This window comes from Trematomus bernacchii, unplaced genomic scaffold, assembly GCF_902827165.1.
Source record: "Trematomus bernacchii unplaced genomic scaffold, fTreBer1.1, whole genome shotgun sequence".
Lineage (NCBI taxonomy): Eukaryota > Metazoa > Chordata > Actinopteri > Perciformes > Nototheniidae > Trematomus > Trematomus bernacchii.
This window is the reverse complement of record NW_022988043.1, coordinates 11,724,672-11,739,694: the sequence shown is the minus strand read 5'-3', so window position 1 is coordinate 11,739,694 and position 15,023 is coordinate 11,724,672. Positions and strand designations below refer to the sequence as shown.

Sequence of the window (15,023 nt, the reverse complement as noted above, 5' to 3'; positions counted from 1 at the left end):
TGAAACACAAAATAGTTTATTTTTGTAGCAGTAACAGAGCTTCCAAAACAAGACAAGAAACCATTTTACACATTAATACTTTATAATAAATTATCAAAATTCTTTCTCACTTAACACATTTCATATAATAAAACATAGAAATATTTGTTTAATTACAGTTTTTGTTAAATGTATATATTCATCATGACAACAGAAGACAGAAAAACCATAAATATGAGCATAACATTGCTGAAATGGTAGAACTGTGAAGAACTTTACTGTAGAAAAAAATCAGCAGACAGGAGGCAGCTAGATGGTTAAGACAGCATTATCAAACAAATAATAATCTTAAAAACATATCTCGCAGTGACTGCTAACACATAGGGCTTGGTGTAAAGATGCTACAGCTTAATCTTTAATGGCAATGATTATTTTTATGTTCATTAGTCAGTTAAACAATGGGTTGTTGCCATAGAAGCACAGACCCTGGACAAGTGTTCAGAAATGACTGTATGTTGCTTTATGCCTAAAATGTGTTCAGGCATATGTTTTTCAAATTTGGGTGATGATTTATCCATGCCCCATAATCATTGTCACCCACTGAAACTGTCTTTGTGCGCTTCACCATTCATGTTTCAAACATTAGGGCAGCCGGGGCTGTAACACTAGAACAAGTGCAGCTCTAAACAAAAGCTATTACACATTTTTAATCTCTTTGTGCCGATTTTCAGGCTTTATGAAGTGACATCCTTTATACCTGCTGAGTGTGAGATCACCAGGACACAAAGGTGTGTTCAAATGTTCTTTTAGGAAACTGGGAAAATACTAGTTTGCCTTTACTGGCAGTGGGTGGATGGATACTCTGTGTGTGTGTGCGTGTGCGTGTGCGTGTGTGTCTAAGCTATCTGGACTCCTTTGTAACCTTGCCGCTTCTGTTGACGTCCACATTTGTTTTTCTTGTACCTGTTAAAAAAAAAAGCACAGAACATCATTTATTTAATCTAAAAAAATGTTGCTAACCAGATCTTTTACTTTGAATTCCAAAATCCACAAAAAAGTGCAGGGGAACAAGATTAAATGTCTTAAGAACTATCTTTCAAATGTAAAAAAATAAGCTTGTTGTGTATTTGCCCATCCCTCAGGATTCTAGGGCCTGCCTTTAGACCATGAGAGGCTTGATTTGAAACGGGATACACCTGTAGGTGCTGGTGGTTTGACATGATGACAGTTTAAATTCATCTTTTTGTAATTCGTGAAAAAAGGACAATATTTGCTTAAAAACATAAGCAGAGTAGGAGTATGAACTACCACAAAATAGACAACTAACTGTGTCCCTGCTGGTCAGGTATTGTAAGGTATTATTTAGGGCTGTTTTACTGAAGAAAGCTGCTTGCTGATGAAGACGCTATGAAAGCTGTGAGAGTGAACAAAAAATTCGATACATCATTATTTTAAGTTAATCACATTATTTACACCTCAGTAAGTTACTGAAGTTACATTCCACCCCTGGTTATTTGTTTCTCTCTCAATTATGAGTTTCACACAAAACGGTGGTGTTTTGAGAAATCTGGACATGAATGCTACGGTACTTTAATGGAAGCTTTGATGCTGCAGCATAAACACTGGTTTCTGATCATTTATGACATCAAATCCAGGAACACACAAAACCCAAATTTACAGAGCAAAGCCTTACCATTTGCAGAAGAAGTACAGTACTCCAGCCAGACCTATAATCAGCAGACTCACACAGAAAATGATGACAACTATCTGATCTTCCCCTTTCTGAACCACAAACTGCATGGTGCTACACCTTGGGCCAGAGAAGCCTTTCTCACACCTGCAACACAAAAATAACCGTTATAACTAACACACACACACACACACACACACACACACACACACACACACACACACACACACACACACACACACACACACACCACACACACACACACACACACACACACACACACACACACACACACACACACACACACACACACACACACACACACACACACACACACACACACACACACACACACACACACACACACACACACACACACACACACACACACACACACACACACACACACACACACACACACACGTACTGGCAGTGGTGTTTGTGCCCGTCCTCCAGCAGCATGCACTGGCCATGGTTCATGCAGTAGCTGTCAAACGTGCTGCCGCAATTCTGTGTTGATCGTTTCACCACATGAGGGCGCTCTTCTCTCTGTCCTGAAAAACCAAGACAGCTAATTCAATCTATGCATTATTCTTGAGACACAACATACAGACCTGATCTTCATAACTAGACCGCAAAAGAAAACCTCTTATCAAGAGACCAAAACTCTTAGATCTTTACCATCATTCAGAGCACATCCTGATTTCTGATATCAACTTTAAAAGCACCTCGAACTAAAAATCACTTATCAAAACAGTTGCCTAATTGTATGTCAATCAGCTGATTGTTACAAAATTAACAAATCCAAAATGCAGACTGTAAATTGTATTATTTACACTTTTAAAGAGCCTAGTAATCCTGACAATGCACTAATGATTCATCCTCTCACAACATCTTATTTTTGAAAGTTACCTGCAGATAGAGAGGTGCTGTCTGCAGTCTGCAGTCTGGAGGAGACACTCCTGGTGAGAACATTCGGCCAGAGCAGCATGACACCTGTTGAACAGAGAATATTTGTCTCATTTAAGATCCTTTAATACAAGCTGCATGGTCGACATTAAGCTGGTTTTCATATTTGATATTTGACATCACAGTTGACATTCTTACATTGAAAAACTGAAATGTTGACTTTAATTAAATGTATTATGTCGACACATTTCAGCAAATATATTAGGTTTAAAACATATATTAGGTTCAACTTAATATTATTGCTTTCAACTCACCTAATACGGTTAGGTTATGTGAAGTTTGTTGACATAATACATTTAATTAAAGTCAACATTTCAGGTTTTTCAGTGTATTTATTCATTTATTTAAGATAAAGGAAAACAAAATCATAACCTAAACATGTTCTCCCACATGAAAACTTTGATGTGACTTCTACGTGACTTTACTTTTCATTATAAATGACTTTCATTCGACATTTAAACTGAGAACTTGATTGAAATAAATGAAATATTACATGCAAAATAAATTTGCTTTTGAAATATGACATTGTACATTAGAAGGGGGATTGTTATATTAATTATTAATCGCCAACACCCCAAATTGATTTACATTTTTGTTAACTGTTTTACAAAACTTGCAAGAAGTAAAAACTGTAAGGAAAATATTTGTTTGCAGAGAATAAACAGATTTCCTGCCTAGCTAGAGCATGATGATGATTTGATGCGGTGTGGCTCATGGTGCCCAGCCCCACATGCCTGTAGCAGCCTGCACAACTGTTAATGTGCTGAATCTGCAGAACGCCCACATTCCTGCAAGCAGGGGAGAAAACTTGAACCTGGAACCTGAATCTGGATAAACTCGCTATAAAAGCCGGCCCTCTCTGGGTTTCTGTCTGTTGTTATGGATGCACAGATATTTTCAGCCCGGTTGTTGGGTGTTTCTGATTAGGATGATTAGAGGAAAGAACATAGGGAACTTTTGCCTATTATTGTTTAGTCACTGTCTGATCAGACAGTGATCATTAATGATGACTCACTCTAATCTCGCCAGAGCCAATGTGACCATGACCCCCTTCTGACCTTACCGCATTCATTTGGACAGAATTTTCACTTTTTTAAAAGTATTTTGCACAGCAGCTGGATTTGGACTCTTCTGACTTTGTGAAAAGTATAATATGCAACACAGAACTGGATGATACAAATGTAAATGAATGTAGGGTAAAGTGGACAGTGGCACAACAAGCTTACTTTATACAGAAGGAAGATTATCAGGGCAGACAAACTACTCGTATCATGATGGATAACTGGTTTATCATAAAAACTCAAGTGTGCTTACACGCACAAAATAAAAAAGAGGAATACAAGTAGGTTTATTAGACGCAAAACACTTCCAAATTACACGTTTTTACAATTATCCTGTAAGGACTTGCAGTGTACATGTATTGAGACATTGACACACTCAACCTCAAATGTGTGGTACTTTATTCAGTATTCTCAGAGGAAAATATTCTATTTTTACTTCACTTTATATGTTTTACCAGTTAATGTTATTTTGCCATTCACAACTAGTTTGGCTTGTGAGTCCTTACCAATAAGTAGTGTCTAGTTGGGGCCCCTTGCCCCGTTCCAGATGTCTGTGAGTTGTGAGTAGCAGATTTAATCTCTAAACGTCTCAGTGGTTAAATGTCAGCACGATGCCCAAATGAAGTATTCAATATATTACAAAAAGGCAAAAGCATGAATACAAATGTATGCAGCAGAATGTTGTTGTTTAGAAGAAGGGGGAAAAAAAGGAGACAAACTGTATGTCTTTATGTTCTTCATGGCTCTTCGACAAATTATCTCATGACCCCTCTGATTTGTTTTGTAACACTTTTAATTTAACTATAACTTAAAAGAGGGACACAGAGGACATTTTATCTGCAGAAAGAATATTTTTCCTGATTATTCAAATACATTTTGATGATCTAAGTTGAATTTTAAATGCAGTTATTGTAATTGAGTATTTAGAATTGGTGCATTTACTTAAACAAAGGATCTCTGTACTCCTCCACCACTGGGTACGCATCAGTTTATATAAGCCAGAATGTAATATAAGTTTTATGGACAAGAATGAGCCCAAACAACAAGCATATGACAGATTTATTCAGACCGCTTGTGATTTCAAATAATAAATCTTCCATTCCCGGTTTGATTGCCAACATCCCTCAGGCTCTGAGCTCAGCTTGTGCGTCAGCTCTTTATCACAGGTATGTGGCAAAGACGTTCAACGTACTCCAAAAAAACATCCACTCCATTTCTGATTACTGAAATAACATAAAACTCAGGAAACAGGCCTTAGATTTGGTGATAACTCATCATATTGCCTAATTTAACAAATAATCCTATATTTTACTAATTAAATCTAACCTAGAATACTCACTACGCAAAATTCAAACTGCTGCAGTATCTTTATCTCATTAAAGATTTGATGCAAAGGGGAAGAAATGATTATTCCTTGAGAGATTCTTTCAAATTGACATTAGCTGCATTTTAGAGAAGTGGACACACTTTTCAGATATTTTTTCATTAGAAGTTAAATGTATATCTCCTTCATTTCAAATAAATGGCAATAGAAAAACTTTAAATGATTGTAAAAGTATTCATTACACAGCAGGATGGACCCTAATATAAGTATGTTTTGTAGGTCTTGATCTTCTTAGTAACTGCAGTTTACAAAATATAGTGTAAAAGGTAGGTCTATTATATTTCCTTTGAAATGTCTGTACAGCGCTGCTCCTCAGAGGCAGGTTACATTAGGTAGCATTTAAGGTCCCGCTTACAGAGAATGATTTACATCCTACCTGGAGAGCCGCCTCAATGACACGACTGACAGATTGAGTTTTCAATCTCAGTTTGACAAAAGCTAACTTTGCATATTCTTACCCTGGTGTTTTTCTTTTTTCTTTAAATAACTAATAACTGTAAATGTACCTTGTATGAACCCAGTAGAAGAGTGGAAATGCTGCCCCCTAATTATTTGGCGGATGTGGGCAGGAATTACACATTGCACCTTTAAATATTTAAATGTTTATTTCTGAAAAAATGGGGTAGCCTACATACAACCTTATTCAATTGAATGAATAACAACGTGTTCATTGTTATTTGAATATGGTCATAGACCGCCCGTTCGAGTATGTGAAGACGAAATAGGATAATCCAATTTTATATTTTATTTAAATAAAACATACATATGTTGGAGATTCTGATGATATTGTGTTATTATTTTTAATAGTTTACATTTAGGTTTTTATTTTAATTTTGTCTCTAATGGGCTTCCATACCAGGTTACTTGTTGTGCTGGCAAAAAATGTCCCCGAGGAGTGTTATTATGTTGATGTGAAAGTAGCATACTGATTCAGTGTGTCTACATGGGACTTCTTTTAACACATCTAGCCTAAATGGGGATTTTAAAGAGGTTTGGATTTGTACAATTTGAATCTGAAGTAGTTTACCTAATATAGCCTAGCATAACACACACTGAAGTAAAGTATTGCGTCAAACTGCAATTTATAACAGTAAGGTGTGCTTCTTAGCTGCTTCTTATATAATATCAGGGGCTTCATTGCCATTTCTTATTAGCCTCCTTTAAATGTAGCTTTGTGTGACGCTGCGTTACAATGATCCCTTTAACTGCACACACCTGAAGTCTGGCAATCCTAATCCACACGTCAAATCAGCGTCAAACAAATGTGTTAAAATTACTTAAACCTAACAAAAAAACAAACAAAAAACAAAACAAAAAACAAAACGTTACCGATCATTGAGAGGATCGCCGAAGGGTTCCCCATGTTGAGGCGCACAGGTCGCTGACAGCAGGCTCGGTGCACCGCAGGTGTGGAGCAGGCTGGATCAGAGACGCTTCCGATTTGTCCAAAAAACTATTAGGAAGAGGGGGAAGGCGATGCTTCTCCTGACACATACAAACTAAAAAAACAATAGGCTCATTCCTGAGGTCTGGGTGAGGTGAGAGACTCCTGTAATTTAGATAATTTCCTACTTCAAACGTCCAATTCAAAAAGCGGATCCTGAAGGCACCGATTTACTAAAAACAAAAAAAGGAGGAGCTGCTTTCGTCATCATTTGATACCCTTCTTCAGATCCATGGAGCTTCACCTCTTTTGTTGAAATGTACAGACCATACTGTATGTTGTAGGCCTATCATAACAAATCGTAGGTTGCAATATAACAGGTAGAAACAAGGTAGAAACTGGTACTAGAAGTATTCAGATCATTCACAAAGGTAGTAAAAGGAGATAATATAATGGATTTACATTCATTTAAAAATGCAACTTATCATGCTATATTATAATAATATAGTGTAGGACCATACCTATATAACGCATATTTATACTTTTTTTTTTTCAAAATACCAAACAGATCATGCATTTTAGCCATGCCTCATTTTGCTCAATTTGACATTTTTTAGCTCTGTTTTTGCAAGGGCAGATTCTGTGAGAACAGCACCATCTAGAGGCCTGGCATATGTACTACAGCGTCTCCAGCGCTTTCGAACGGCAATGGCCGTGGCTGTCTCCTCCTGATTGGTGGAGTTGGCCCAATAGCCATAGCGCCACCGTCCTGACGTCAGGACAGTGTTCAAATCTGGATCAGTTTTTATCAGATCCGTTGCAGCCCCTTTTTTAGAGATTTGGGTATGGAGGAAAATAGAGAGGGTTGTGTTTTCTGACACTTGGTGAGTTCCCTGGAACACCGGGGACACATATTCATGTATAAAAGACGTACAAAAGTGCATTTTGCATGATAGGTCCCCTTTAAGTAAAAGTGAAAATGACCAACACAAATGTACTTAAAGTAGTTTTTATGCAGCATAATAGCCCCTGTCTGAGTTGAATTATTATATCAAAGGTTAATATTAATGCAAAATAACTCCTTGAGCACTTCACTGTTGTAGCACTCAAATCTGGATCTATTAATATGGAGTAAAAATATCTGAAAAATACATTTAAAAAATGATAATATTTCTTACTCAAATTGCAATGAAGTAGTATAATACGGAACCATCAAATGCAGAGCTGTAATGATAGTCAACCAACATGCAAATAATAACCAACTATTATAATAATCGCTGAGTTTAAAGTAATCTATCTAAAGTAATTTTTAATGCAAAAGTCTGCTTTCAGCCTCTCACATATAGAGTTTTATATAACATCAAACTGAATATATTTGGGCTTTGAATTGAAAACAAAATACAATTTAAAGAAATCAACTCTGACTTTGAGAAACTGGGTTGTACATTTTTCACTTATTTCTAATATTTTATATTTCAAATGATTCCTTTGAATAACCTAGAAAATAAACGTCAGATTAAGCCTGCTGTTGTGGTCCCGTTATTCAAAGGTGGTGACCCTCTCATGACATCCAACTACAGGCCCATCAGTATCTTGCCCATGGTATCCAAGGTATTTGAAAAACTGATTGCCAAACAAATCATCAATCATCTCAACAACAGCTCCTTCCCACAGCATCCAATGCAATTTGGATTCAGGGCTAATTACTCAACAGAGTGAAAGTTAAGGCATCAATGGACAGGGGTGGGGTTGTGGGGGCCGTGTTCCTTGATTTACGGAAAGCTTTTAACACTGTTAATCATAACATCGTATTGCAAAAAATGCTCAACTTACATTTTTCTATAGAATTCACCAACCAATTTAAATCGTATCTTTCGTCCCGCTCCCAATGTGTTAAAATTGAGAACCATAAGTCTAGTGCGCTATGTCTGTCAACTGGAGTACCGCAGGGCTCTGCATTGGGCCCAATCCTGTTTAGCATGTACATCAATGATCTGCCTTCTGTGTGTGGACAATGTGATGTATTAAAGGGCCCATGTCATGGCCATTTCCACTGATCATAATTACATTGTTGAGGTATACTAAAATAGATTTATACTGTGCAATTTTCCAAACTCACATTGGTTTCTCATACAGCATCTCTGTAAAGTATGTGTATTCACCGGTATTCACTCTCTGCCCTAAACGGCTTGTTTGAGCTCTTGCCCCCCCCTCCCTGTGAGCCTAGTGTGCTCCGATTGGTCAGCTCGGCCACTCTGTTCTGATTAGTCAACCACCAGAGAGGCTCCGCCCATGTCTAACAGTGCTTTTTTCGGCTCGCTCTCAGAACATCAGTCTTATAATGGCGTCGGTACAGCCGTATATTTTATACGCTAACTAACTGAACTGTACCTACAACTGTTGTTATCTAGAGTAAGTTATTTTTACCTATAATAAACTACTACTGTTTGATGAGAAATCAAATCATGGTTTACTATATATGAATGATATGTTATAGGAGCAAATAATTCAGGGAAGAAAGGATAGGCCTACTAAGTATTTCCATCAAACTTTATTTTTAGAAATGTACAAAATGAACATAAATATACATATATACACGGTATATCATCCATTCCTCCCCGTTGTCGGCATCTTGCCTGGGCGCAGCCGGGGCTTTTTAGGACGAGGCCTCAGTGTGGTAGTCCCGTCCCCGTGATGTATTTTCCGCCAGGATCTGGCTAGACGAAATCAAATGCAAATCACAAAATATTAGAGAAACTTAGTTGTTTTAGATTCGTTAGTAGTAGTTGTGGTAGGAGTGTGGATCTATCTAATCCATCTATATAATCAACACAGTAAGCTTGCCAGCTAATATGCTAACCTAGCTTTCCGGCAGTGGCTCAGTCAGTAGTGGCTCAGTCAGTAGGGGCTTGGACTGGGAGCCGTAGGGTCGCTGGTTCAAGTCCCCGACCAGACCTAAATATGGAGTGTGGACTTCTACTTGGAGAGGTCCCAGTTCACCTCCTGCCCTGCCGTGGTGCCCTTGAGCAAGGCACCGGACACCCCCCTTCCCCCCCCACTCCCATTGCTCCCCGGGCGCTGTACAATAGCTGCCCACTGCTCCTAGTACTAGACTCCTTGTACTAGGATGGGTTAAAAACAGAGGCCAAATTTCACTGTGTGTGCTGTGTGCTCTGCATGTGTGACCATTAAAGAGGGTTTCATCCCTCCCTATTCTATTCTATTGTTTACCTTAGCAAACACGATATGAACGTTAGCTCGGAGGAACGGCAACTATAATGGAGTGTAATAAAATTACTATGAACAAAAACTAGCGGTTCATATTAGGCTAGCAATAACGTGTTTATAATTGCAATCTTATACGGGTAGTCTGCTACGTTCGGTCATACAATATTTCCCGCTAGCATGTATAGCTAGCCTCGTTAGCTATACATGCTATCAGCGTCGGAGGAAAGCTAACTGTAATGTACCGTCCTTTGGGGGTCTGTGAGCGGGCAAAGAGAGAGATTTCCCCGTTGTCTCTGCTGGAAGTGTGAAATAAACGTAGTTGTTTGATGTTCGTCAGTTTGCCAGCTGGATTACAATGCTAATCTACGTTTGCTAGTTGTTCAGCTGTTCAATATGCTATACTATACTATGAACAACAGATAGTGGTTCATATTAGGCTATCAAGCACATGTTTACAATTGCAATCTTATATGGGTAGTCTGCTACATTCATTGTAGCTGGCATAAAAAAAATGTTTTTCCGAGCAAACTCATGTCTAGCTCTTAGTAGCCTTGTTGTTTAGCTCGGTAGCATACACGCTACGCCAGCTATAATGTAATTACGTTTCGCGACTGACCGTACGGCAAATCACCCGGAGTATACTGTCTATGAGTATTTCGTGTGTGAATGCAGACATTCTCCTGCTATGAGATACATGTATGTAAGGCCATCTGCTGATATTAGAGTTGATATGGAAACGCTAGCAACTTAGTTAGCACAGTTAGCACTGGCTTAGCAGTCCGAAACATGTTTACACATTTAAACAGTCGTGGTAGATACCTTGTTTGATAAATACACAAATAACAATGCAAACTTACAGGTTGTCTACCCGAATCTTCCCCTGCTCCAAACGGTCCAAACAAACTAGGAATAGCATCGTCCTTCAGTTTCAAATGCTGTGCATATCCGGCCTCAAACTGGGCAATGTTTTGGAAGCTTTCGTCTGTGAAATGCCGGTTCTTCGAACCTCTGAAGGAACAGTGTTAAAAATAAATTTCAACCACTGACTTCGTCGTGGTTCTTCCGTCGGTAGGACAAACAGCTCAGATTTCTCCTCACATTTCAGGAAACAGGTCCATGGCATTGGCATGACTGGATCGATTTTGAACTGAACCAGAGCTTCCAACAGTAAATGTTAGGCTGGCAGAGGGTGCGGCCAGCGCCGCTGGGTGTGGCCATAGCTCTTCGGGATTAGTCCATTTCGTTCCGGGTACCGCATGACATCATGCCGTACCCGGAACTAAATGGAAGACTCAAATGGGCAGTGACGTATCTCCAACGAGGCGTTTTGGGGAGGTATTTTCTGTGTTAGAGTTTTACTCGCTACAGGGTGTACTTTGAGGGTTTTGACTCTGCAGACCGTTTACATGCATAAAAACCTTCATAACACACAAGGGGACGGGTAATAACCGGAAAAGCATGACATGGGAGCTTTAATGTCTGCTGATGATACAGTTGTTTTTACTCATGGCAAAACCGCAGAAGAGGTTGCAACCTACTTAGGAGTACACATTGACACAAACCTCAGTTTCAAAACCCACATCAAAAAGGTTTGCAATAAAGTGAAGTTCAACCTGTCAAATTTCAGATACATTAGAAACTTCCTATCAACTGCAGCAGCAAAGCTATACCTTCACTCAATGGTTCTCTCCCACATCAACTACTGTCTGATAAGCTGGTCTAATGCACACTCTACAGCTCTAAAACCACTGGAATCATTATATAAACAAGCTCTCAAAACACTAGACAAAAAGCCATTCCGGTATCATTATTGCCACATTGTTAAAAAGTATAATCTGTTCAACTGGGAAAATCTCATAGTATACAAAAATGTCTGCTTAGTTTACAAGATCACTGGTGGGTTGACTCCTCCTCCTCTGGCTGGCTTCATCAGCCTAAAGCCCACCTCAACCAGGGCTACTAGAAGTGCGGCTAGGGGAGACTGCACCATCCCATTTAGGAAAAGTGCATTTAGCCAGGCTGCCTTTTCATTCAACGCATCCCATCAATATAATTCAATACCACAATCTATAAGAGAGTTCTCATCTACTCATTCAAGCACAAAGTGGCTCATTGATAACCAACAGTGTCAGCACTGATGTGTGGGTGTAGGTGTGTGTATGAGTGCGTATTGTGAATGTTTTCTTTATTATTATGACTTGCTCCTTACCTGTATTCAGTGATGTCATCTATTGTAAATATGTACTTTTTTTTTTGTGTAACAATATAGTGGTTTTTTTATTCTTGCTTTTAGGATCACCATCTGGCAAAGGGACTATCGGTGAAAACTAGCATTTTGGCTAATTCAAGTACATTTACATGTTTTAATATGTTGATTAATGTACACTGTCCCTTGTTTTAAAGAAATCAATAAAAAAATTGATGAATTTGGAAAGTCATTTGCAAAATCCAGCCTAATTTGGATTGAAAAAATGATTTGTTGTTTAAATATTTTATTTTTAAGTATTTAAAAAACAACCAACACAAAAAAAGACTCTTCTAAAGTTCATCTTTAGATCAATGTGTATTTTCCATTCAAGGGAGTAGTACATGGACCGTAGCAGACATCATTTGTAATAGTTGTCCAATGGCTCAATATTTGGCTACCTATATATGGGTATAATGAGTCATAGGGACACTTCTATTTTATATTTCTATACTTGTTAAGCTTAAATCTCCATCTTCTTAAGTTAATAATGGTGTGTGTGTGTGTGTGTGTGTGTGTGTGTGTGTGTGTGTGTGTGTGTGTGTGTGTGTGTCCACCTTTTACCCAAAGGAATTTCAGCAACACATACATTTGTTATTTACATTTATTAAAAAATTTCAAATTAATGCTATCAATAAATACATTTCTATGTTACAATAAATAATCATATTTGTTCTTCCTGCACCTTTTACAAGACAATGAAGTGATTGATATCTTAACATGTTACAAATAAATAAACAGTTTACTGAAAAGTGGTCACACCAAATGTCCAATAAATGGGGGAAAAAGGTCCATAAAGTCTCTTAATTGTTTGTGAATAATTTACAATGCTGTATGTTTGTACAGTACGTTAAAAAGTAGTGGTTTATGGTTTATAAATAACTGAAAAGGTGGTGACGATGAAGAAGACGACAAACAGATGAGCTGGTAGGGTTCACACTGACGTTTCAGACGGTGCAGATTTTATGAGCTGGGCAGATTTTCTACACCTGAAAATAAGAAAGATCTGGATTAGTATACATTTAATTATGCTTGGAAACAATTCAAAACATTTTAAACAAAGTATATAAAACAATATATAAACTACTCTGGATACGCCAATGCTAATCATTTTAAACGTTTTTTTTTTTTAAACATAATTTAATCAAAGGGTTAACAGATAGTGAGGGAGAGACTATTATAGTTTGTCAAGAGAAAAAGGTAAATCTGTACAATAATTTTTAAGATAAATGTCAACCTAATCTTATGAATTAAGGGGGAGGGGTTTCAAATGGCAAAAGTTGTATCTAATCTATATTTTTAATAACATAATTTATTTGTATTTCCAATGTTTCGAGGCTTTTCCCCCTGATCCTACATTCCCCTATTCTTTAATACAAGTGCATCCTTGTACGGACAGAGATACTCACCTCTTATGAGCAAAGCAGTAAAAGATGATGGCCAGAACAACGATGATGAGAATGACCCCAAAACTGACGCCGATCACCTTCTCTAACTCACGCAGAGTGCGAGTGGGTGAAATGAGGAAGAGGCAGCGTTGCCCGGTGTATGAGTCCTTGCAGCTGCAGAACAAAGAGAAAAACATAATGTGAGTGCATTCCAGAGCCGACACGCACCAACATGTGCATGTGGAGGAGAAGCCTATAGGAACCTTTTGTTAAACGTATGTGAGATACAATGTCTTACATGCAGGCGGGCTTGTCGCTGTCTTGGGGTAACATGCACTCCCCCCCGTTGGCACAGTAGTTTTCATCTGCACTTTGACATGGACTTTGCAAGCGTGAGACTTGAGGCTTCTCCATGCTGCCTGCAGAGAGAGAGAGAGAGAGAGACTTAACTATCAATCAATGACCAACATTATAACATAGATTTCTGCATATGTGCCACTAATTAATCACTGACTAACTGAGAAATGAGTCAAAGGGGAGCTTTAATAATGGGTAGGTAATCAAGCAATAGTTTTAAAAATCAGTCAGAATAAATAAAAAATAAAGGCTTGTCTTTCTTGATTTGATTAGTAAAAGAATATTTCTAAGAATAGATTATTACAATTTAGGATTTTAAATCGCTTTTGATTGTTTACCATGTAGCAGGAGGTAGGACCTTAACACATGTCAATTATTTATAATTGTATGGGTTAATACATCAATGGATTATTCCCTCAATCAGTTATCTGTAGTCAGCTATTCTTTCCAGGGTTGTTGGGGGGCTGGAACCGATCCCAGTTAATCTTTGGCAATTACGAGTGGCACAATCGGACCACCATAGCGACTACTGTTCCCCACACATCTTTCTACATTTTTGCAATTTAAATCTTATATGAAAAAGTTAACAATTTGTGTTCACAAGATAGATGTAGAAAGCCGGTAAACCAGTTTTAAAGAGAACAGCTGAGAGACATCTGCCTCCATTGAGGACACTTACTGTTGGGGAGCTGTGTGGTGGGAGAGGAGTTTAATGTAGCAGGTGTTGCTGTGGTCTCCACGGTGACAGTCAGCATTTCACATCGTCCTGCTGTGGCCAGAAGCAGTACTGCCACTGCTGAGAGGAGGGCTGGATACATGGAGGGAAAAAAATGTATTCAGATTTATAATCAAGTTTTGTTTTTAATATGCTGTCATTCTTATACTCCTTTACTGGTGTGATCACACATCTATGACAGAATTGTGATTTAAATTGAAATATTGCTGTTCTAGTTTCATCACCAAAACACCAAATGAATAAAGTTCCTCTGATTAAGGTATCTTATATGAAACATAATGTTATTTAAAACTGGACAGCACAGAGTAAAGTAGAACCTTACCGTTCTCCAGGTATTTCTGTCTCTGTGTAACCATCTTGTCTTCTGTCGGTGTGATGTCTGATTCTCAGCTCAACTCCCTCTGTGTGATCAGCACAGTTCTCTGAGTTTATATACCAAACTCCCAACCACTGAACCCGCCAATCAATGAGCCGAAGATTTTTTTTTTTTTTTTAATGAGGACTCTTTTCTTTATGTGCACCGACTCTGCATGCAGAGGCAAAGCTGGAAATGTTTGATGCTGCTGGTGGGGGCACGTTATTGCCCAGAAGCTTTACTGACG

At 38.2% G+C, this 15,023-nt stretch overlaps 2 protein-coding genes across 2 annotated transcripts; both read right to left on the bottom strand.

Moving 5' to 3' along the window:
* LOC117472343 (proepiregulin-like) lies at positions 1-6,689 on the bottom strand. Its single transcript, XM_034117489.1, has 5 exons — positions 6,413-6,689; positions 2,582-2,665; positions 2,097-2,223; positions 1,673-1,816; positions 1-942 (listed from the first exon to the last, which is right to left on the bottom strand). Exons 1-5 carry the CDS (start codon positions 6,444-6,446, stop codon positions 876-878), a joined length of 456 nt encoding a protein of 151 aa, XP_033973380.1. The 5' UTR covers positions 6,447-6,689; the 3' UTR covers positions 1-875.
* Positions 6,690-12,553: 5,864 nt separating this feature from the next.
* epgn (epithelial mitogen homolog (mouse)) lies at positions 12,554-14,851 on the bottom strand. The gene is made up of 5 exons (XM_034118310.1): positions 14,744-14,851; positions 14,365-14,493; positions 13,627-13,747; positions 13,350-13,502; positions 12,554-12,929 (listed from the first exon to the last, which is right to left on the bottom strand). Exons 1-5 carry the CDS (start codon positions 14,775-14,777, stop codon positions 12,875-12,877), a joined length of 492 nt encoding a protein of 163 aa, XP_033974201.1. The 5' UTR covers positions 14,778-14,851; the 3' UTR covers positions 12,554-12,874.
* Between the last annotated feature and the right edge of the window lie 172 nt (positions 14,852-15,023).

Coding starts and splice junctions, on each gene's coding strand:
- LOC117472343 (XM_034117489.1), bottom strand. CDS start 6,446: ATGGGGAACCCTTCGGCGATCCTCTCAATGATCG. Junction 2,224..2,581: donor CAGCACCTCTCTATCTGCAG/GTAACTTTCAAA, acceptor TTGGTTTTTCAG/GACAGAGAGAAGAGCGCCCT. Junction 1,817..2,096: donor GGGCACAAACACCACTGCCA/GTACGTGTGTGT, acceptor TTTGTGTTGCAG/GTGTGAGAAAGGCTTCTCTG.
- epgn (XM_034118310.1), bottom strand. CDS start 14,777: ATGGTTACACAGAGACAGAAATACCTGGAGAACG. Junction 13,503..13,626: donor AGCGACAAGCCCGCCTGCAT/GTAAGACATTGT, acceptor TTTGTTCTGCAG/CTGCAAGGACTCATACACCG. Junction 12,930..13,349: donor TACTGCTTTGCTCATAAGAG/GTGAGTATCTCT, acceptor TCTTATTTTCAG/GTGTAGAAAATCTGCCCAGC.